The 23,255-nt window shown below is 38.7% G+C and overlaps 1 protein-coding gene, 1 long non-coding RNA gene and 1 other non-coding gene across 5 annotated transcripts in view; 1 reads left to right on the forward strand and 2 right to left on the reverse strand.

Annotated features, from left to right (window-relative positions):
- Positions 1–5,303, reverse strand: part of LOC142864138 (uncharacterized) — a 72,775-nt gene extending 67,472 nt beyond the window's left edge. For both annotated transcript variants that reach the window (XR_012914721.1, XR_012914720.1), the window contains exon 1: positions 5,199–5,303. This is a non-coding gene — a long non-coding RNA (uncharacterized LOC142864138). The remainder of the gene's footprint in view (positions 1–5,198) is intronic.
- Positions 5,304–5,367: 64 nt separating this feature from the next.
- On the forward strand, positions 5,368–23,061 carry BNIP3L (BCL2 interacting protein 3 like). 2 transcript variants are annotated; one of them, XM_012775343.2, is made up of 6 exons: positions 5,368–5,574; positions 12,339–12,522; positions 17,084–17,156; positions 20,446–20,549; positions 20,675–20,824; positions 22,437–23,061. In XM_012775343.2, the coding sequence occupies exons 1-6, from the start codon at positions 5,475–5,477 to the stop codon at positions 22,483–22,485; spliced, it is 660 nt and encodes a 219-aa protein (XP_012630797.1). In that variant the 5' UTR covers positions 5,368–5,474; the 3' UTR covers positions 22,486–23,061. The 2 variants fall into 2 exon arrangements, with proteins under 2 accessions (XP_012630797.1, XP_012630798.1); XM_012775344.3 differs by lacking the exon at positions 5,368–5,574 and adding an exon at positions 11,484–11,597.
- LOC142864294 (small nucleolar RNA SNORD77) lies at positions 19,825–19,892 on the reverse strand. The gene has a single exon (XR_012914819.1). It is a non-coding gene; the product is annotated as a small nucleolar RNA SNORD77 (small nucleolar RNA).
- Positions 23,062–23,255: the final 194 nt, after the last annotated feature.

The raw sequence follows: 23,255 nt of genomic DNA on the forward strand, positions 1-23,255 counted from the left end.
AAATATCAACTTAGTGCTTAGGGAAATTGGACATTTCATACTTAATAACCTAATATTGAGGACCCAGTGATAGAGGGGGAACCCAAACACCACCTGAGAGGATGTATAGCATAGCCAGTCTTGACTGGGGAAGCAGCAAAAGTGAAGTTGGAAGATGGTTCTGAGCTGTCCTTTCAATCATACACTGCCCAGCCTGCCCATCTCTTTGCAAAATCATACTATACGTGCCATATCAGCCTTCTCCCTCTTTTAAAAGGAGACCAGGAATTTTGTGTTGCACATTTATGCTGATTTAACTCTAAATTTCTTTTTCTATAAATAGGGTTGTGAATACATGTTCTTTGAAAAGTATTTTTTAAGAAGTACCTCACCAGTAATATCAGACAGAGTAAACTCCCATTCCCATTTTTATGTATTTTCTCTCTTCTGGGCATATAATTATTTTTATAGAAAATGGCATTGTGGGCAGTTTAATATCCTATTTTCCTTTTCTGTTTCATTTCTCTTTTTAAGGAGAGAATTCTCTGCTTTAAAGGGTTCATGTAGGCCAGGCGTGGTAGCTCATGCCTGTAATCCCAGCACTTTGGGAGGCTGAGATGGGAGGATCACTTGAGATCAGGAATTTCAGGTTGCAGTGAGCTATTACTGTGCCACTGCACTCTAGTAGCCTGGGCAACAGAGCAAGACTCTGTCATTCATAAATGAATGAATGAATGAGTGGATAAATAAATAAATTGCTCATATGATTAGATTGAGCCCACCCAAGTCATCCAGGGTAATCTCCTTATTTGGGGGTTAATAACCTTGATTACACCTACAAAATTCCTTTTGCCATATAATGTGACATATGCACAGGTCCCAGCAATGAGGGCATAGACCTTTGGAGGCTATTCTACCTGTAACAAAATATTTAGAGAAAACGTATAATATTTAGAAAGGAAAAAAAAGGAAAATCGGAAAATGACAGGTACTGAAGACAGCTAATGAGCTCTGACATGGACATAATTTGTGTGTCTGAAGAAAAATAATAGGGGAAACACTTAAAGGTATAATCCAGGAAACTTTTCAGAAATGAAACCTAAGTCTATAAATGGAAAAGACAACAGATATCCAGGAACACCTGACACAGAATAACTCATAACCAGATGTATGGATACATGACCAAAAAAAAAAAAGAAAGAAAGAAAAGCTAGTGGATGTCAAAGATGAAGAAAAAAAATCTTGGAGTATCCAGTAAAAAAGTTAAAGTAATACCAAGGGGGGAGTCAAACTGGCCTCAGATTTCCCCAAAACAACAATCAATGCTGGAGGATAGAATTCAATGGAGTGAAGCTGACAAAATCCTTACTAACCCATTATTTTATACCTTCATGTCAGTCAGGAAAACAGAAAATGTCATAGATGTTTTAAAGATAGGGAATTTAAAGTAAGGAATTGATTGCACAAAATGAGTTATCCAGAGAAGAATAATTTCAGGAAACCACTACCTGTCCTGAGGCTGAAGCAGCAAAGGAGAAATGGTGTTATCCACCGCCTACAGTTATTTCTGTAGTGTTGAGGCAGCTCTTGCAGCTGCCAGCCCTACCTTGTGTCAGAAAGCCAGGAGTGCATATCCCCTTGGATGCTGTGGCAGCTCAGGAGGTCAAAGAGCCTATAGCCCTCAAGCCAATAATCCACAGATGCTGTGCTGCTCCAGTACCTGTGGCTGCTACTGTAGACACCATGATACCTGAGCAGGAAGGCAGTAGCCCACTTCTACCTGCCTCTGCTACTGCCAACACTGCCAGAGACACCAACCAAAGATATGTTCAAGAAATGCTTCTACCTTCCTTCTCCCTTCCCATTTCCTGCCAAAACTTCTCATTGACAGAATCTAAGTGGAAACCAGATTACAGAGAGGTATGGAAGGTAATGTGCAGGCTTCTAGCTCCTTGTGTCCAGAAGAAAACATGGTAGGCCAAGAAGAAAGCTGAGGGATAAGAAACCATAGTTGATACACTATCCAGACTGTATTAAAATCTAAAAGAAATAGCCATTTGTAGTCAAGATGGGGTAAAGGGGACTAGATTTACCCTCCTGTGTGAGGTTAAAACACACACAGAGACAATGGACTTGACAACACTGAACATTACGCAACAAAGGACAATGATCCCTGAGAGAGAGAATTCCAACAAGGTGAGTCCCATGATTGCTGCAGCTTACTACCTTGTGCGCAGCTTCCAGGCTGTGGCGGAAGGAGAGGACACTGAAGTGAAGCCCGAAAAACTCGCTGAGTTGAGGGGATGCTGCTGAGACCAAGGTGACTATCATTCAAAGGGAAAGTGCCAAAAGAATGACAGGTGCACAGGGGAAACCCCAGAGGTCTGCAGAAGGCCCTGAGTATTCAGCAGAGTGTACCGATCACCCCAGACATGTAAGGAAGCCAGGAATGGAAGGGAAATTCCTCACATGATAAAAGGCGTGTATGAAAAACTCACAGCCAACATCACACTCAGTGGTAAAAGACAAAGCTTTTCTCCTAAGATCAGCAAAAAGATAAGGATGTCTGCTTTCACCACTGCTATTCAACATTGTACTGGGAAGGTCTAGGCAAGAAAAATAAGTAAAAGGCATCCAATTAGAAAGGGAGAAGTAAAACTATCTGTACTTGCAGTTAACATGATCCTAAGCATAGAAAATCGCAAAGACTTTTTAAAGCTAGTAGAGCTAATAAACGAATGCAGCCAACTTGCAGGGTACAAGATCAACAACAAAAATCCCTAGTGTTTTTATACATCAAGAATAATCTGAAAAGGAAATTAAGAACAATTAATTTACAATTGCACACAAAAGAATAAGATACCTAAGAATAAATTTAACCAAGGAGGTGAAAGACTCAGATACTGAAACATACAAAAATTGCTAAAAGAAATTAAAGAATATATAAATAAATAGATGTTTTATGTTCATAGATTGGAAGACTTAATATTGTTAATACAGCAACACTCCCCAAAGAGATCTACATATTCAATGAAAAAACATCAACATTCCAATGGCCTCCTTTCCAGAAATGGAAAAGCCAATCCCCAAATTCATATGGAATTTCTAGGGGCCTTGAACAGATAGCATGTTATTGAAAAAGAATGGAGTTGGAGGATTTACACTTCCCAATTTAAAAGCTTACTATATATAAGTAATCAAAACAGTGGTACTGGCATAAGGATAGAAATACAGACCAGTGGAACAAAATTGAGATTCCAGAAATAAAGCTATACATCTAAGGCCAATAGATTTTCCTCAGGGTGCCAAGACTATCCAATGAGGGCAAGAATAGCCTCTTAAACAAATAGTGCTTGGAAAACTGGGTACTCACATGCAAAAATATGGAGCTGGATCCCTACCTCACACCATACACAAAAGTTAAATCAAAGTAGATCCATGACCTAAATATAAAAGCTAAAGCTATAAAATTCTCATAAGAAAACACAGGGATAAATATGACCTAAAAACAGATAAACTAGACTATATAAAAATTAAAATCCTGTATAACAATGGACATTATCAAGAAAGTGAAAAAATCACAGACTGGGAGAAAATATTTGCACATCATGTACAGTTGATTCTCATTATTCTCAGTAGCTATATTCTATAAAATTGCTGAGAATAGTGAATTACCAGCACTGAGCCATTGCTCTTAGGACAAATACAGGGTTAGGTTCCTGTGAGCTTCTGGTCACATTTTCATTGACCAATTAATACATAATTTTGTGTTATGTGTGTTTCTGCTTAAGGACATCTTATATGATACGTATTGTTGATTCATTAACATTGAACTCATAATTGGTAGCACTATCACTCATGCCTGAATGAACCTTCTCTAACATATATTTTCTCTATAAGACACATTACAGCTTTCTTGCACTGAGGGACATACACAGTACTTCAACACTACGCTTGAAGACCATTTTAAACAAATGGTTTTAAACAAAAAATCACTAACAAAAAGCACAAAATGCAGAAATAATGGCATTTAATAGACCATCAGAAGGGTACTTACTCACAGTATGAGAGCTGAAACAAAAAGGGAGACAATTGCCTTGTTTGACCTCAGCTGGGCACATGCATGTCAGATGTCAGCCAATTCAAATTTTTCACACTCTGCCCATGTCCACAAATGACCGTGAAAACACTGCAAGTGGTGATGTGGGGGTTACAAATAAATTTTAGCGAGTATACAAATTTGCAAATACAGAGTGTGTGAATAATCAGGACCAACTCTGCAGAGTAAGGGTCCAGTATCCAGAGAAACTGAAACCCAAGCACATTGCTGGTGGTTTTATGTAAAACAGTATAGCCCCTGTGGAAAACAGCTTGACAGCTCCTCACAAAATTAAACACCGAATTACCATATGACACAGCAAATCCACTCCTAGGTATATACCTAGAATTAAAAACAGGTATTCACACAAATCGTTGTACACAAATGTTCACAGTAGCACAATTCACAATAGCCAAAAGGTGGAAACAGGTCAAATGTCTATCAATGTATGTATGAATTAACAAAATACAGTCTATACATACAATGGAATATTACTCAGCCAAAGGAAGGTATGGAGTAGTGATACAAGCTACAGTGTAGATAAACCTCAAAAACATTATGCTAAGTGAAAGAATCCAGCCACAAAAGGTCACATATTGTATGATTCCATTAATTTGAACTATCCAGAATGGGCGAAGCTTTAGAAAACAGTAGGTGGAGTGTTCAGGAGTGTAAAGTCAGCCACCACAGGATACATGGCTTCGCATATCATGTCCCAGAAATAGGTGATGTCTGTCTGTCTGCCTGTCTCTGGGTGTTCCAATGACAGCGTGTTACCTTTGTTATTAAATATTTTTCCCCGCCCCGTTACTAAAATTTTTTAAATTCTGGAACAACTAAAAGGTCGGAGGGGCCTTATATGGTTTCCCATTGGAAGTATTTATGTTTCACCCGCTTAATTTTAGGTTTACGACTGGGGTTTTTGGCTTCCCTTGTGTCACCACAGTACCTATTCCAGAAGTGAGTCGTTACAGACGTCAGAAAAAGAACTGCTCAGGGACCAGAGAAAACAATGTGGGCCCTGCCAGTGTGGGAGGAATGTGGGCGCCAACACGTGAGCACACGTCCTCATTACACACGTCTCCCTGTCCTCCAGCCCAGTGCCAGCCGCATAACTCACGCTGTCCGGTCAGCCCAACAACTCGCAGGAATTCGTTCCCGGCGCGCCGGTCAGCGCGACTCGCGCGTCCGCAGGTCTCCGGCCTACAGGGCGACGCCCCCCGCCCCGCCCCACCGCTTGTTGTGTTGTCATCACGTGGCCTGGGCGGGCCCTGACGTCAGGCGGGGGAGGGACTGCGCAGGCGCAGAAAAGGGGGCGGGGGACTCGGCTTGTTGTGTTGCTGCCGGAGAACCGGAGACGGTCGTGCTGCGGCCGTAGCTTTCCAGTCGTGCGACCATGTCGTCCCACTTAGTCGAGCCGCCGCCGCCCCTGCACAATAACAACAATAACTGCGAGGAAGGGGAGCAGCCTTTGCCCCCCCCAGCCGGCCTCAACAGTGAGTGCTGGGCCGACGGGCTCGGCCGAGGGGATGGGGGAGGAGGGGCTGGCCTGGCCGCCGGCGCCGGCGCCGCGCGGGGGGCGGGAGGAGAAGGCAGCCCATTGGTCAGGGCCGAGGATGTTGGGCTGACTGACAGCGCCCGTCACCTGTCAGGAGGAGGTGCCGCTGGCTTCCTCTTGGGCCGTCTCCGCTCGCTCCGGGGGTCTTGGGCTGGGGGCCTCTGGGGGGCGCGGGCGGGGAGCGCGGGCGGGCGGGGAGAGGACCGGAGGCGGCGGGAACGCGCGAGTGCCACCTGGGGTCCCCCAGGAGCGGAGCCAATCGGGGCGGGGAGGGGGCGGGCCGGGGGCGGGCGGCCGCGGGGACGTGGGCCGGGCCCGGGACGTGCGGCGGGGCCGCCGGGGGATGGACGCGGCGGGCTAGGAGGCGCGGGCGGCCGGCGCCGCGGGCCGCGTCGGGGGTCGGGGAGCTCCGGGGCGCCCGCCGAGCCCACCCCGCGGGCCGCGCTTCCGGGGCCGGCACGTGAGCCCTCCGGTTGCGTCCCTTTGTTGCCACATGTTGGTCAGGAAAATCCATTTGGTAATTCAGTAGTTGCTTGAATCACGTGTGGGGGTGAGGAGGCTGTGCATTTCTTTTTCCTTTTTTTCCTTTTTTTTTTTTTTGAGATTTTTCGAAGTTGCTCGAGTGATTTTTCTTTTTTCTTTTTGTTTTAACGATGGGGTTGTGTGTCTGGTAAAGCTGTCGAAGAACGGCCTCCTGAGCCACCCCGAGGATGGCACACACCACGGAGTCCGGGGCAGTGAATTTTCAGAAACGGCATTTAAAACACACTCGTGCAGACAGACGGGCAGTTGAAAGTTAGTGGGCAGAACTGAGTTACCCCCAACTCCAGCTGCTTTTCATGACATTCTGGTGCTCAGACATCTTGTCCTAAGGCTATTCCCAGTTGTGAGAGCTCGGAGTCGTCCTGGAAAGATTCTTGCCTAACCTTTCTGTAAATCTTCTCTTATGAAAGACGTAGTGGGGGCAGTTACCATATGGCCAGACGAAATCTTTTGAAAACCATTTGGAGGCTTAAAGGTCATGCAGTATCTTTCATAGGATGGGAAGTACTTTGAACGTGGCCTAAACATTATTTCAGAGAGTTCCTGTCCTCAAAAGGTGGGGATGGAATTTGGATATTTTAAGATGGATGCTGCAGCTCCATGTTTTGATGGGTTAATTCCCTAAATGTTGACCTTTTTTTAAAAAAAAACCCTTTTAAGTGTCTTATTTTATATTCTAAAATGTAAGATTTTTGTATTTCCAACAGTAAACTAGAATTAACATAAATGTCCCTTGTATCACATATTTATGTGCAGTTTTAAATTATTTACTTATTTTTAACATCCTCTTAGAAACATGGACTTTAGAATGGGAAGAGACTTAAGAGCTAACTTTGCCCTATTATTTACCAATAAAGAAACAGGTTAGAGTAAGGGCTCTAGTCCAAGTTCACAGCTGGCTGGAACCTAGAGCTGAGGTTCCAACGTTCAGCCAGTCTGGTGCTCTTTTGAGGACACTTCTTTTCAGGACAGTGGTCCAGAATCTCCCAATGTGTGTTTCTTGTTCTCTCAGTTGTTACACTACCTAATGTACGCAGGTGGCCCACCTGTCCATCTCGTTTTAGTGTTCTGTTCTTAATTGTACTGAGTGTTTCCTGATGAGTTAAGATTTGATTGATATGTGTACATGATTTCACAGAAGACAAAGGGATTTTAATTTTCCTTTGACCCTTTAACAAAAAAATGGGTTGAGCTCCAATGTGATTGTTTATCTTGATGTCTGACAGACCTCTAAGGTGTTTGATGTCTTTGGCCAATCAGTTCCTGCTACGTTTACATTAGCTCTTACTGAAGTGGAAGTTCACTCAGCCTGTATGTGATATCAAAATGTTGCTTTGGGAAATCTGCTAGATAGAAAGTATTTTATTTGGGGTAGGCTGAGTTTTTAAAAGTTACTGAAAAGTGTTTAGATAATGCCATATTTAATTACTCCCCTCTTGCTTCTTACTCTGTTCCTTGTTTTAGCTCATTACACAACACTGGACTCAACAAAACAAGAAGCCTTATTGATTCCTTGAAGTGATATTTGGGCACTGGGCAAAACAGCCTATTCAGGCATCTAATACTGTCCAAATTGCTGATAAGTGGAAGTGCTTTATTGAGTAAAGTTGCACAACTGTGAAAAACAGGAGATGAAACTCATTGTACACATTATCTTTGGTTTGGGATTTTTTCTTCAGTTCAAGGATCAAAGCAGAGTTTTAATAGGAAATTATTGAAATATTTGAAATAGTTGAAGCCTTTCTCAGATTTTTTTTTTTTTTAATTTTACCACTCTAGGGGGACAGTTCAGGGCAAATATCCAAACTGTTTCCAAAGTTAAAGGGATATTGTCCAGTTGTTAGTTTTATTTTTAAGAAAACTATCAATAATCTCCAAATAAAGACAATGGGAAAAAACCTATTGAGTTTCTTAAGAATACTGGAGTAAGACATTTATGTCATAAATTTCAGTAGGTAGTATAACAAATATCAAGGTAGTAGTATAGTTTAGTATAGTTCTTGTTGAGAAGTACAGCTTTTTTTTTTTTTTTTTGTCTTTTCTTTTTAAACATCTTCAACCATGATGTACTTGCTTTCCCATTATGGCCAGAGTGCTCTTGAGGCCCTCATGAAATGTCACTGTCTCGTAATAGCATTTTGCATACATAATAACTGGTGTGTAAGTATCCATTTCTGCAAAAAGACCAGCAATTTTTTTTTTTAGAAGAATGCCAGTGACTGTGGGTCTGTTCTGGATTCCAGCATCAAGTACCTGAAACCTACAAAAGAAAGCCTTTGAAGAAAGAAGATAAATATAGTGAAATATGTTGTTCCTGGTTAGGATAAGAGTTACATGTAAGGTCTTGAAAACTTGGGGAAAAAATAAGGAAAAATACTCTTCATTCTCTCCTTTCCATGTCCCAAAGATCCTCTACTCCCCTTTTTGCAAGAGGATTGAGCTGATGATTACAAAACTGTAAAGTGTATACAGCCCACAATAATGAATGTAATCACAATTATTGGACCAGCCTTCACGATCTGCTATCTTAGAGAATGGAGAAGCATGCTTCTCTGAATCTCCTGGCCATTCCCAAATACTTAAAACTAGAAATATGTCATTATGTATATGTAAACTGGCATAAAGGAATGGCTTTTAGCTTGTAAATAGTCTTTTTAAAGTAATAGGAAAGGCTTCCTGCTTTTAGTTTTAAATCTCGATTAAGAGAATTCAGTCTGAGGTTGTTTTCTACTTTGTATTGCTTGGCTAGCTTGTGTTAGCCTCATATCTTGCCTTGTTTCCTTTCCAAGTAAAAAGGGACTTTGTGAGGATTGGTAGAGTTAGAACATGAAGAAATTCTGAGGCTGGAATGAGGCAGTGGGGAAAAAGGCATGTGCAGTTCATCAACTCAGAAAAACATATTTGCTTTTTTGTGTGTTATTCAAATGACCAAGCTAATATGTAGCCTCTTAATATATACTTACAAATGATGAGATATAGTTCAGTTCAAAAGAATGGACGTCAATGTGTTGACATTGAAAGACATCTGAAAAGCACTACTTACAGAATATGTGTGTATAGTACTATTCCATTTGTTTATAAAAAACAAAAGCAAAAAACAGCTATATTTCATTGGAAAAACTCTGAAAGTCTCCATGTGAAACTGTTAAAAGTGGTTTCTCTTTTGGGAGTAGGAATGAGAGGAGAGATGTTAATTTTTTAATTTTATGTACTGATGTTTACATTTTCAAGGAACACATTTTTATGGAAAGAAATTGTTTTTAAAAGATACAGAATATAATTATAGTAGCTAATACATAGCACTTAATAGCGACCTTTCTTATTTTTCTACATGCTTTATTCATTTACTCTTCCTAACAACTCTGTGAGGTAGATACATTTATTATCCCTATTTTGCAGATGAGAAAACTGAGACACAAAGAGGGCAAGTGCTCTATCCCAGGTGAAACAGCTAGAACTGATAAGAATTGGGGTCTGGCTTCCGTCTGAGCTGTTAATCTCTATACCAATATGTGCCACATACAAATCGTCTTAAGTAGAATTGCCTTCAGTTGTGCCACAGGGTGTGGAGGCCATGATAGAGATCACTTTCAGTAAGCTTTTCTAAGTGTCTCTTCAGGTTCCCAAAATATGTGTTAGATTATGATTGCTTGTATATTTTTAATGAAGAAATAGAATTCAGATTTTGGGTTGAAAGTCCTTCAAAAGAGTAAGGACCAGAAAACCTGGTATTGTTTGTTACAGCCTTTCTTCTCTTTGATGAGATACTTCAAGTGAACACTAATTGTATTTTAGGGAAGACTGGCTTCCACAGAGACCCATCTGGAACTCCTGGTTCCTTAGCTCTGCTTCTGCCAGAGCAGCTCTGGGGTTTTGTTTGTTTTTGTTTATTTTACACATTGGGCTTCTGTACAAGAAGAACCGGTCCCATTGGTTTAAAAATAAGTTAGAAAATCCTAGATACAGTGGGAGTAGGGAAAAAACAGTTTGTTTTTCATATACGTATTCTCTCTCTCTCCCCTCCAGTTGAAATATTTTGCAGAGCTCTAAATTTAGGGATGCTTTTGGCATATGTCTTATACACTCCAGAGGCACTCCAAATATTTAAATTGTCTTCAATCTTAGATTTCTCTTAGCTTTGCTGGTTCTATGTGTTAATCCATTTTGAGTTCTCTCTGGTCTGTGTCCATTTTCGTGTGTGTATAAAATGAGGCCATGGAGATGTGGTCCAACTGTGGTGTTTGCCAGCACAGTCTTAGGGAATTGGTGGTTATGGGACTGTGACAGCCATTGGGGCTGCCCCAGGAGGAAAGGATAACTTTATTTAGCCAACACTGTTCTAAGTACTTTATAAATATAAAATCCTTTAAGTAGTATGTAACTGAACATCTTCCCTCTACTGGGCACTTTCTATTACTGTATTTGATCCTCACAGCAGCTGTGTATTATTATCTCTGTTTTACAAATGGGGCAGTTGAAGCTCAGGTCATACAGACAGATAGTAAGTGAGGGAGTCAGATTTCCAACCTGGTCTGCCTTTGAGGTTTTCCTTCTTATAAGGATGATGTCGACTTCACTCTGGATCTGGTTTTTTTTTTTTTTTTTTGAGACAGAGTCTCGCTTTGTTGTCCAGGCTAGAGTGAGTGCCGTGGCGTCAGCCTAGCTCACAGCAACCTCAAACTCCTGGGCTTGAGTGATCCTTCTGCCTCAGCCTCCCGAGTAGCTGGGACTACAGGCATGCGCCACCATGCCCGGCTAATTTTTTTTTTATATATATATCAGTTGGCCAATTAATTTCTTTCTATTTATAGTAGAGACGGGGTCTCGCTCTTGCTCAGGCTGGTTTTGAACTCCTGACCTTGAGCAATTCGCCCGCCTCAGCCTCCCAAGAGATAGGATTACAGGCGTGAGCCACAGCGCCCGGCCTGGATCTGGTTTTTTCATCACCACATTTAGAGTACATTTTAAGGTTTGAGCCAGTTTTGATTGTTTTGATTTACTGATGAAACTCCACATTCATCCCTGGAATTCTCTTGGGAGTTTAGAGGAATGGCCCCACCAACCTGCTTGATTATATTTTCTAAAACAAAATTTATTGTAAGGAATGGAAATTATGAACAAAGTATGTACCACTATCTCTTTTTGTTGTTGAAGTTGGTTTATTGGCTGCTGTTATCAATTCTTATCAAAATTAAAGCACCTTAATATGTTCAGCAATTTCTTTGGGCCAATAAATATTTTCAGGACCTAAGCAGATTACCAGTGCCATGTCCCCTTTTTCTGTGGCTCCACCCCCTAAGAAAACTTGCGTGTCTGCCTGTAGTTGATGTGCAGTTGTTTCTGCCCCCGAAACCAATGGGGCTTGATGAAAACCCTAGAAAGTAGAAACTCGTGGGAGAGAAAAGACAAGTTCACAAGGTACGTTAGTGCATAAAAAAAGGAGACAGATTTAAAAGGGTGAGGTGTAAAGGAAAGGAAGAAACTAAGCTGGGGGATAGAACTAAAGCTTTTTTCTGAATTTTTTAGCATTTATCACCTGATTTAGTTAAAAACCAGCTGCATTAATTTTATGTTTTGGATTTATATAAAATTGAAATTTCTGTGATTAGATTTAGGTTTCCTTTCCAGGAGCTCCTCAGTTTGTGCTAATTAAGATATAGTTGTTAACTTATTTAGATGACTTTTATGAAATTGCTAAAAGATGTGTTTATTTCATTTGTGAAGCAGATACAGTTAAATAGCTTAGATGGATGATGAAAAAAGTATGTGTATTTATATATTTACAAAATATTATTAAAATATTAAAAAGTTGCCTGTTTAGTGATAAAGCAGCTATTTATTTTTTGAAAAGCAACCTCAGTTTTCAGTGATGTGTTGATTGTTATAAACTAAGCTTTAACCAGAGAGAAAATTGGCTGAAAGATACATTTTCTAAAATGTTAGTTGTAGAGATACAGCTTCTCAATTGGTTGATTGCATGAGCTACTTCAGGAACAGAACTATATAGATTTTTAGACTTAGTGCTCCTTATTTTCTTCAGAATGGTTTTAGTTTGAGGCAAGTCAGAATTCTTATCTGAATTCACCATGTTCACATGTGTGCACATGACAGATTTCAGTTCTGCTGTGGTTAACTTAAGTTATCTGGCTTGTCCAACAGGTTCCTGGGTGGAGCTTCCCATGAACAGCAGCAATGGCAATGATAATGGCAATGGGAAAAATGGGGGGCTGGAACACGTACCATCCTCATCCTCCATCCACAACGGAGACATGGAGAAGATTCTTTTGGATGCACAACATGAATCAGGACAGAGTAGTTCAAGAGGCAGTTCTCACTGTGACAGGTAAGTGAGATTCCTGTTTGGATAGATTGGACACAGGACACAGTTGGGTTACAAAGCTAATTCCCATTAGGAAACATTTGCTTAAATCTTCACTTATAAAATATGCCTCCTGATTTATTGCAGCATGTGTTTTCAAGTCAGCTCAGGTAGTACTTGAGTATCCACTGTTTTCCCCCAGATTTTCTTATTAGATTGTATTATTTTTAGAAGTTTATCAGTTTAAAATTCAGTGGCAAAAATGCTAATTTATAGAATTAATCTTTCTCCCATTTTCCTTTGTCCTTTGTGTCCCTGTTTGACAGATCACAGTCTGCCTTGAATTACAGTTACCTCTGCATATATCCTCCTTCCCTTCTAGATGTGAGGCTTTAGAAGGCAGGGGTCACGTTTCGTCTTTATTACTTTCACAGGAATGGTGTTGGTACGTAGTACACGCTCAGTAGATGTTTGACTCATAAGAACGGCAAGTTGATTCACGTTACAGCAGTATTTGCTCAGTGGAAGCAGCAGCCGAGGTCTGTAAAGATAGTTAATTTTGGAGGCCATTCTATTTCCTCAGAGAAGGTTTTATTTCAGACCTCATTTTTCTATATTTGACTTGGGGAAACTAATTCCAGTGATTAGGAACTGCTTATGGCAAAAGCATAAGAATACAGCAAGATGCATGCATAGAATGAAACCAAGTCAGTTCCTTTTCCAGTAGAAGCTTTTTTTTTTCCCCAGAGGGACTAAATATTAAATGACATGTAAAAATTCCTAGTAGAGGCCGGGCGCTGTGGCTCACGCCTGTAATCCTAGCTCTTGGGAGGCCGAGGCGGGCGGATTGCTCAAGGTCAGGGGTTCAAAACCAGCCTGAGCAAGAGCGAGACCCCGTCTCTACTATAAATAGAAAGAAATTAATTGGCCAACTGATATATATATAAAAAATTAGCCGGGCATAGTGGCGCATGCCTGTAGTCCCAGCTACTCGGGAGGCTGAGGCAGAAGGATCACTGGAGCCCAGGAGTTTGAGGTTGCTGTGAGCTAGGCTGACGCCACGGCACTCACTCTAGCCTGGACAACAAAGCGAGACTCTGTCTCAAAAAAAAAAAAAAAAAAAATTCCTAGTAGAGTGACAGCCACACTGTTAACATTATGGGGTAGTGGATGACCTTCTGGTTAAATTAACAGTTAGCTGCTGGTAATCATGTCGAAAATGCATATGCACAGGAAAAAGATTAGGGAAACATTTTAAAATATAAACAGTGATTATCTTGGGGAATGGAATTATGGTTATTTTTCTTCTTAACATTTTTATATTTTGTAGAAATTGTGTATATAGCACATATTACTTACTAGAGAAAGTAAAAAAAGGAGAAACAAGAGTTAAATTATGCTCAGACTTCCTGTGTGGCTTATGATCCACTAGTGTTACCAAGGCAGCCGGAGGACTGGTTTGTTGGCTCTGTGGCACGCTGTGCACCCCCGCCACCCCCATGTCATCTCTCATTGTCCCTGTGCTTCTTAGAGCCTGGGAAGGCTCTTGTCATAAGTAGAACCAGAGCAGATGGCTCCTTTCTGAGCAGCTTGCCATTGCTTCCAGCAGCTACAGCATTAGTCTGTCTTTCAGAATGAAGATTTTATATTATGCTTATATTAGGGAACTCGCTGATGAGTTTCTGAAGCTTTGCGCTTGAGTTTCTGAAGTTTTCTGCTTGCTACCGCCTGTGTGATAAGGCTTTTACTGTGCATTCGAGTACATGAGCCTTGATCCATTGAGACCAATATATCCATTAACCTGTTGTTCATGTGGTGCTGTCAGTGAACAGAGAAAAAGTCACCTGCTTACCTCTCTGGTCGTCTTTTTTTTTTTTTTTTTTTTTTTTTGAGACATTGTCTCGCTTTGTTGCCCAGGCTAGAATGAGTGCCGTGGCGTCAGCCTCGCTCACAGCAACCTCAAGCTCCTGGGCTCAAGTGATCCTCCTGCCTCAGCCTCCCGAGTAGCTGGGACTACAGGCATGTGCCACCATGCCCGATTAATTTTTTTTTTATATATATATCAGTTGGCCAATTAATTTCTTTGTATTTATAGTAGAGACGGGGTCTCACTCTTGCTCAGGCTGGTTTTGAACTCCTGACCTCGAGCAATCCGCACGCCTCGGCCTCCCAGAGAGCTAGGATTACAGGCGTGAGCCACCGCGCCCGGCCTGGTCATCTTTTTTATGATTACAGTTACACATGTGATTGAATATGAATTCACCCTCCCATGATCATATTTAAGTGTAGGTTTCTAAACATGTGAAAAGAGGTATGGCAAATGTCTTTAAACAATTCCTATCCTTCATCTTACATATCTTCAGGCTCTGAGTTACTGGTCATCTTTTAGAGGAGGCTTGGAGCTCTAGCACAACAATACTCTCCTGGGATATCTAACACTATACCATTTAAAAGTCTTCATACAAAATTTGTGTCATTTGAATTGCCATCCAGCTCTACATTTGAAGTTGTTGGGAAGTATTTCTTGTAGGTGGAAAAGTTTTAGGATTGTTGAATATTAGTCCTAGAGCTGACTTATATATATTTTCAGTTTAAATACTATTCCATAGCTATAGTTTTGTTACTGCAGTAGTTGTGGAAAGATAACTACTATATGTTCTGCTTTGTGTTCCACCCTATTGTAGGGATTTTCAACCTTGACTGCACACTAGGTCCACCCAAGGAGTTTTTTAAAACACTAATGTGCAAACCCAATCTCTTGAGCTTCTCAGGGGCAAGGTAGAAACATCAGAATATTTTAAAAGCTCCCTGGCTGATGTGAGTAGCAGCCAGGTTTGACACTCTAATATTAATACATTCCAAACTGTTAGGAGTAGTAAGAAGTTCAGTGAAGAGTTTAATGTTTTTCTAAGCAAGATTGGTGCCCAGCAGTAAAGAAGAATACAGAAGCAGAGCAGTGTTTGCAGAGGATTTTTGACTTTGTCATTCTGATCACCTTGATCTGGTCACAGCTGTGTAAGGTTGGCCCTTACCTTGATGCCTAGATGTGAACCAGGCAGTGTTACAAGCACAAAGACAGTAAACTGAGGCCCACAATATTGCCTGCTTCTGTTTGGCTACTGTGCTAGAGTCTGACATTTCTAGTTCAAGATAAAAATTTCTTAAATACATACTATGTTTGTTTGCCCTGCTGCTGTCCCCATGTAAGGATCTACTATGTCAGTTGCACCAGTCTGAGACTTCTAGGCCTAATCAGTCTTGTAAATTTCTGGTGATCTTATTTTTGAGTCAGTCTCACCAATATCTCTGTACATTAACATTGTATGTATGCTCTTGGTAACTTTAGTAATTAATGTCTATTCCTTTGAGCAAGTTAAGCCCTGCATATTTTTCATCTCTATTTTATTTTAGATTTGGGGAGTAGGGGGTTGTGTGTGTAGTGAAAGATCTAGTAACTTGTGGTTACACAAGGAATCATTGATAAAGCTAAGAAATGAACTTAGAACATCTATTCATCTGTTGTACTAAGTACAGTTTGCGATCATGTGTTTTTGTCTAAGAATTTATCTGTAAATTTTTGTAGTGTTGGGAATATATTTTGTAGTGTCATGAAGGTTTTAGGTTCATATATAACCTTACATAATTCACTTTGAAATATCTCTGAGCAAGTATTTCTAAAATAAGTAGAATAGTGGTTCTCAAACTTTTTGGTCTTTATACTCCTTTGCACTTTTAGAAATTATTAGGGACCCCAAAGAGCTATTGTTTGTGAGTTTATGTATTTTGATATTTACTATATTAGAAATTAAAACTGAGAAAATTTAAAAGTATGCAATTTACTCATTCAAAAATAATAAAACCATTACATTTTAAGTTAAGTAACAGTTTTTTTAAATGAAAAATAACTATTTTCTATAACTGAAAAATTAGTAAGAATAGTGTCATTATTTTACATTTTTGCGAATCTCTTTACTGTCTGGCTTAATCGAAAACAACTGGATTCTCATCTGCTTTTGCATTTGATCTGTTGGGATATCATACATCATGTAGCCCTTTGGAAAATTCCGCTATACACTCTTGAAAATGAGAATGAAAGGCAAATAAATCCTAATAGTATTATGAAAGCAGTTTTAACCTCTGAGATCCTCTGAAAGAGTCTTTGAGAACTACTTTATGTGCTTTAAGTACATCTGGTGGTGAATTATTTAATGATTAAAGAACTTTGGGAAAAAGAATCCCAAACTACATTTCTAAATTTGAAGATTATTTTGCTTTTATTGAGAAAAATATTAAATGTAAGAAAATGTGACAATCTTGTGTTTTTAGATAATAGTTCCTTTGCAGATTTATGTTTGTGAAGGAATTCATCACCATTGAAAAAGTCCAGAATATTTTGGAAGAATGCTCTATTTCTTTTAGTCTTTTAATATTACATACAATTTTCTCATATGAGGTCGTGATACACTTTCTGGTTTGCTGCTTTTTCAGAGCCATACTACTGTAACTTTTAATTTTTTGATTTCTGGTAGAGGCTAATTCATTTAACAAAATGAGAATTAAAACTAATGGCTAAGTTCTCTTCCAGCCCTTCCCCTCAAGAAGATGGGCAGATCATGTTTGATGTGGAAATGCACACCAGCAGGGACCACAGCTCGCAGGTGTGTGTGTGTGTGCTGTTCTGATTTACAACAAATAATTAGGAAAGATGCAAATTTCCCAAACATGTTTTGCTACAATATATTAAAGAATAAGACTTTTAAGAGTAGTTTGAAGCTATTTTAAGTTACTGAACTTTTGATGTTGAAATTTATTTAAGATGATACAGTTCTTACTGCACTCCTTTACAACTAAGAATTCTGGGCCCTGTCACTATAAAAAGAATTAGAAAATTCTTGTCTATACTGTATCATTCCAATGTTTGAGGCTAGTTTCTTAAGTTTATAAATGAAAAAAGCTGAGACAGATAACTTAATAAATCACAGAATAAATGAAAATGAAGCTTATGTTAGAATGAGAAGTAGAAACTTTTTCTGCATCTGAAATCAAAGCGGTAACTTTGGATATGAATTTAAGAGGTAGAGATAAAAATTTATCTAAATTATCTGGGATTCCTTAAGTTGAAGAAGATAAATACAGTTCACTAGGAGTTGATACTGTTGGAAATATAGATGGGTATAGTATTTAAATCTTACAAATGCTTATATTATAAAACTTCAAATGTTTGTATATAACTGTCTGTCGCTAATGATTTAGAATGCTCATAGCTAGGCCGGGTACAGTGGCTCACACCCATAATCATGGCACTCTGGGAGACCGAGGTAGGAGGATCACCTGAGCCTTCAGGAGTTTGAGACCAGCCTGGGCAAGTGAGACCCCTGTCTCTAAAATAAAAATACATTAAAAATAAATCAACAAGGGGAGGTGGGTCAAGGGCAATATACATAACCTTAACATTTATACCCCCATAATATGCTGAAGAAAAATAAATAATCAACAAATAAATCATATCAAATATATTTTATAAAAAAAGACCTGGAGTCCAACACATTTAAAAAAAAAATAGAATACTCATAGCTAGCCTTGAACTTAATTGATGTGTCAGATCACCTGAAAAGTGTCATTATAGCACAGATTCTTGTGGACAGGAACCATTCTTTTCCTCCTGTATTAAGGTGCTTGAAAAGTATTGATTGAATATTTACATGAGTTATAATAACAAAAACTTTGTTTTGTGGGGTTCTCACTGTACAGTGTTGTGGGTCCTTTACCACTAGAAATATTTTCTGTATTATCTCGAATCCAGCCAGTATTCTTTCTGTTTCAGAAGGCTGCACAATTTGTCCATACTTTGACTGTATATAGTGTATCATTCCAATATTCCAGGCTAGTTCTTGAGTTTGTAAGTGGAAACTCAAGGGGTAATTGATTCAGTCAAAAGCATGGATCTTAGATTAAGTGCAACTTTTACCATATTCTGGAATTGCAAGAACAGGAAGGCAATTTAAACCCCAAAAGTGGCAAATGTAATAAGAGAAGCACAGAGCAGTAATAACTGAGGAGAGCAGGTGGTCCTCATTCCTAAAGTAAGCAAGAGAAAATGTTTAGAAACATAATGTAGAGTTCTTTTTCTTTTTTTTTTAATGCTTCAAAAGAACTACTTGAAGTTTTGTTTTTTAAATTCTGATCCAAAGATAACTCTGCTTCACTCAACTGAGAGAAAATTACATCATCTTGAAAAAAATATTTAGAGCATAAAATCTTACTCTTTGGAAAGTATGAAATCTTAACTTGTTAAATCTTTGAGCAGTTTTAAAGAGAAACATGAGGTCAAAGTAGGATACTAAACAGAAATGACCCACAGTGTGTTGAATATAGTCAGATATTGTGTGCACACAAACTGATCTCTAAGTAAATTGTAACAATTTATTGTTTTTGATTTAGGATGATTTCAGTGTTACTCCAAAGAGCCGACTCATGATTCTGAGTAATCTCAATAGCCAGTGGAAAAACTCCAATCCTAAATGCTACATTGTGTCATTCGGTGGAATTTGCCAAGTTCAGCAGAACTAGATAAGAATGGTACTAACAAGAACAGCAAGCATCCGCCGGAATTTCACTTTGGCTTTGACAGTAAAAGGGACTATCCATATGTAGAGACAGACTGAAGCTCCTTCCTGGGGCAGCTGTTTCGCAACAAACTAGACCTGTCAAAAAAGAATCATGTGAATATGACAGGCTCAGCATTTCTTACCAGCCTACTGAAAAGAAGGAAAGCTTTGGTCAAAGAGTGAATCCTATTCAAACAAAATAAAAAGTCAAAACACTTCTTAGCTTTGAGGCCCTTTGGCTTGGGGTCATAGCATCACATTTCTTGAAACTGAATAAATAATACTGTGTCATTTTTAGGAATTTCTCATTCCTGTGGGTTCTATTAAAAGAGAAGCTATTGGAAATTTTAATTATTCTTGGCCTAAATCTTGGCCTGAAACTTTAGGTTATCATTAGCAATGAAAAGGAGTACTTTTTCATTTATTTGATATGATAGATGTTAAATTCTGACTCAGTTTATTATACATTATTCCAAAAAACGTTGGCTAACATAGTTTCAAAACCTTCCAAAAAGTTTGTCTAGCAATTTTCTGAAAAATAGAATCTCCTTCCAGAGAGTAAAGCCTAGTGCTTAAGAGTGGGAGCTGGAAGGAGACAGTTTTCCTGGGTTTGACTACTGGCCAGTTGTGGAACCTTAGGCAAGTTACTTAATCTAAGTCTCAGTTTCCTCATCTGTAAAATGGGATTTTAATAGTTCTTTTTTTTTTTTTTTTTTTTTTTTACATCAGACAAGTGGCAAATCTCTTCATGATTCAATCTGCTGAACTATGCAACCATCATAGCATAGTTTTTATAGGGTTGTTGCAAGGTAAAAGTTAATCAATGTAAAGTGCTCAGAATGATGTTTGTCTCTTTAAGTGCTCAGTAAATACTATTATTTATTTCCTTACCACATCTTCCACTTACTTTAGTTTTACTTCCCATCACTTTATTTTTAGCATATCCTTTTTGCTATGTTTTCTTTTTTCTTAATTATGAAAATTTTAAACACAGGTAAAAGTAAAGAGAATAAGACAATGGACCTCCATGTGAACATCACTCAGATTCAACAATTATCAAGATTTTTCATACTTTCCACACTTTAGTTAGCATTATATCCTGAAATACAGTTTTTCAGTTTCATATTCTGTGCTTAAATATAATAGTGAAGTTCACCTGAGTTTTTTGTAAGATATTAAATACTCTGATCTTAGATCATTTTGTCAGCCTTTTTAGAAAAACAGCATGTTTCTTACATAAAAGTTACTGATAGATACAATCTTAAGAGTTTAGTAATTTTCTGTCCAGATTTGTCTTTGTATTCCTCTTTTTTTTTTAAGTTTGAATTTTTCTTTACAGTCAGAAGAAGAAGTGGTAGAAGGAGAGAAGGAAGTTGAAGCTATGAAGAAAAGTGCAGACTGGGTATCAGACTGGTCCAGTAGACCTGAAAACATTCCACCAAAGTGAGTTCTTGCATGTTTCCTGTCAATGGGTATAGTTGATCTGCACATGTTTATGTGCAGTGGACCTGGTAATGCACAAAATAGCAAATGCATTTCCAACAGCTGCCTCTGAATTCTTTTTTTAGGGAGTTCCACTTCAGGCACCCTAAACGTTCTGTGTCTTTAAGCATGAGGAAAAGTGGAGCCATGAAGAAAGGGGGTATTTTCTCTGCAGAATTTCTGAAGGTGTTTATTCCATCTCTCTTCCTTTCTCATGTTTTGGCTTTGGGACTAGGGTAAGTATTAATGAACTAAAATTTTTCCATTCATTTTATCTTCATATTTTATTTTCATATGTAAGAAATATATGTGAAAGCAGTTTGTATTGTTTTGCTTTTATTGTTTTAGTGCAAATAAGGTGAACTTAAGAATTATTGAAGTTGATACATGAATGATCTATAAATAAGCATTTTTAATAATAGTCCAGTTTTTATTCAAAAATAAGATGTTCATAGTAATCCCCTAAGTGATAATTTTTAAGCAAGCTTTTCTGTGATTGATTTTTTTGGGGGGGGTTGTTTAAAATTTAGCTAATCTTGAGTAATTTATAAAGTAAACTAATCTTTAACATGTAAATTTTGGGGTTGATGTGAATATTTTTTTTCCCCATGGGAAAAATAAACCATTACATCATAGTCTTGAGTGAAACTGGTAAATTGGTTGGTGCTGTTTTTTTCTCTCTTAATTTTGTAGCATTTTCATTTATTCTGCTAAAATTGACCTCATATTTACTGGTAACTCATTAACTTTCTAGGCACATCTTAATTGTTATTTTCTTAGCTTGAACAATAGGAAATACACTTCTAAAAGATTTTAGGAGTTAAACAATAGCTTTTAACTTTTTTCAGGACATATATGTTATCTCTGTAAGCATGCCTAGTGGGTCATTGTTAGTATATGATCTGCAAAAGATGCATCATCCCATATATTCCCTTTGAGGAGCTCAGCATGTGAGAGATTCCTGATCACAAATACAGAAACATTTATGCAGCTTCCCAGCCCACTCCTTTTATCTCTGTTGGGTTTGTGATCTGCTTTTGTGAGGGCTAGGAGAGTAATCACAAACAGCAGTGTAGAAGAGGTTTGTGAGGAAGGGCAGTGTGTAAATGTCGATGTGGGCAGGGATAAGAGTTACTGAGTGCATGGAGTGTCATTTGCCCTCAGGAGGTTGGTTTTGTACTTTGCAATGTCTCATGAATCTTCAGACTGTTTCTCTTGCTGTAAGTGTGACTCTTGCTATAGGTGAATGTAAAAAGAGTTTCAAAGACTTGGCTGCTTTTATTGCATTGGGGGTGGAGCTAGTTAAGTATTTTCCTTAAATTCCCTTCTGCTTATGCTGTTGAAGGGGCCAAATACTTGTCTGGCATAGAAAAGTAATATTAAGCCCCTAATCCTTAAGAATTATTAGTAAGAGCTGTCTTTAAAACACTGTCAGCTTTAAATTTTTTTTCTACACAGAGCACTAAAATAATTTGGCATATTACTGTATTTTTGTATCTGAAATATCAGAACTTTTTGCCCACCAAGAGGAACATCTCAAAGGAGGTTGGCTCTGCTTACTCTGTGGAGGGCTCTGTTCTCTCTGGCTTTACTTTGTCTAATCACTGCCCCTGTGCTATCCACTTCTGACTTAATGGGTAAACACAATCATATAAAACCAGTTTGGCAGGGCTGGAGACTGGTTTTAAGAAAGTCAATGGTAATTTCAGGGTGTCAGGGAACTGTGCACATATACCTTCAGAGCCTTTTACAAGGGCCGATAAGTTTTTAAGTAGAGTTCAACCTGTGGACAAGCTGGTGCAGAACTGTTGAAACAGATGAAACATGATACACTCTGCTTCCTTTCAGCATCTATATTGGAAAACGACTGAGCACACCTTCTGCCAGCACCTACTGAGGGAAAGGAAAGCCCTGGAAATGCGCGTGACCTGTGAAGTGGTGTATTGTCACAGTAGCTTATTTGAATTTGAGACCATTGTAAGCATGACCCAACTACCACCCTATTTTTACATATCCAATTCCAGTAACTCTCAAATCCAGTATTTTATTCAGACTCTGTTGAGGCATTTTACTAACCTTATTTCCTTTTTGGCCTGTAAGACACTATAGAATTTCCTAACAGAGTTTACTGTTGTTTAGAAATTTGCAAGGGCTTCTTTTCCGTAAATGCCACCAGCAGATTATAATTTTGTCAACAATGCTGTTATCTCTGATTAGTACACCAGACTTAGACCTGTATCATTCATGGTATAAATTTTACTCTTGCAACATAACTACCATCTTGCCCTTAAAATGAGATCAGGTTAGCAAATGGTATAAAAAAAGCTTTGTTTCTTTTTTTTTTTTTTTAAAGACAAAGGCAAGCTTCCCTAAGCTTGAATTTATAGTTATTAAAAATAAATTTCAAAAAAATTGAAAAAGCAAGACATAAGAAAAAAATATCCTGGGCAATAAAAAGAATTATTTTAAACCAGCTTTGGAGCCACTTTTTTGTCTAAGCCTCCTCATAGCGCCTTTTAATTTGTAGGAGGCAAGCTGTATAAATGATAGGTATGAAACAGGATAAGAACTAAAATACATCAGCAGATTTTAATATTCGTATGTTGTAATGCTGTCTTTTCTATGGTGTAGAATCTTTCTTCTGATAAGGAACGTCTCAGGCCTAGA

This window comes from Microcebus murinus, chromosome 24 (assembly GCF_040939455.1).
Source record: "Microcebus murinus isolate Inina chromosome 24, M.murinus_Inina_mat1.0, whole genome shotgun sequence".
NCBI lineage: Eukaryota > Metazoa > Chordata > Mammalia > Primates > Cheirogaleidae > Microcebus > Microcebus murinus.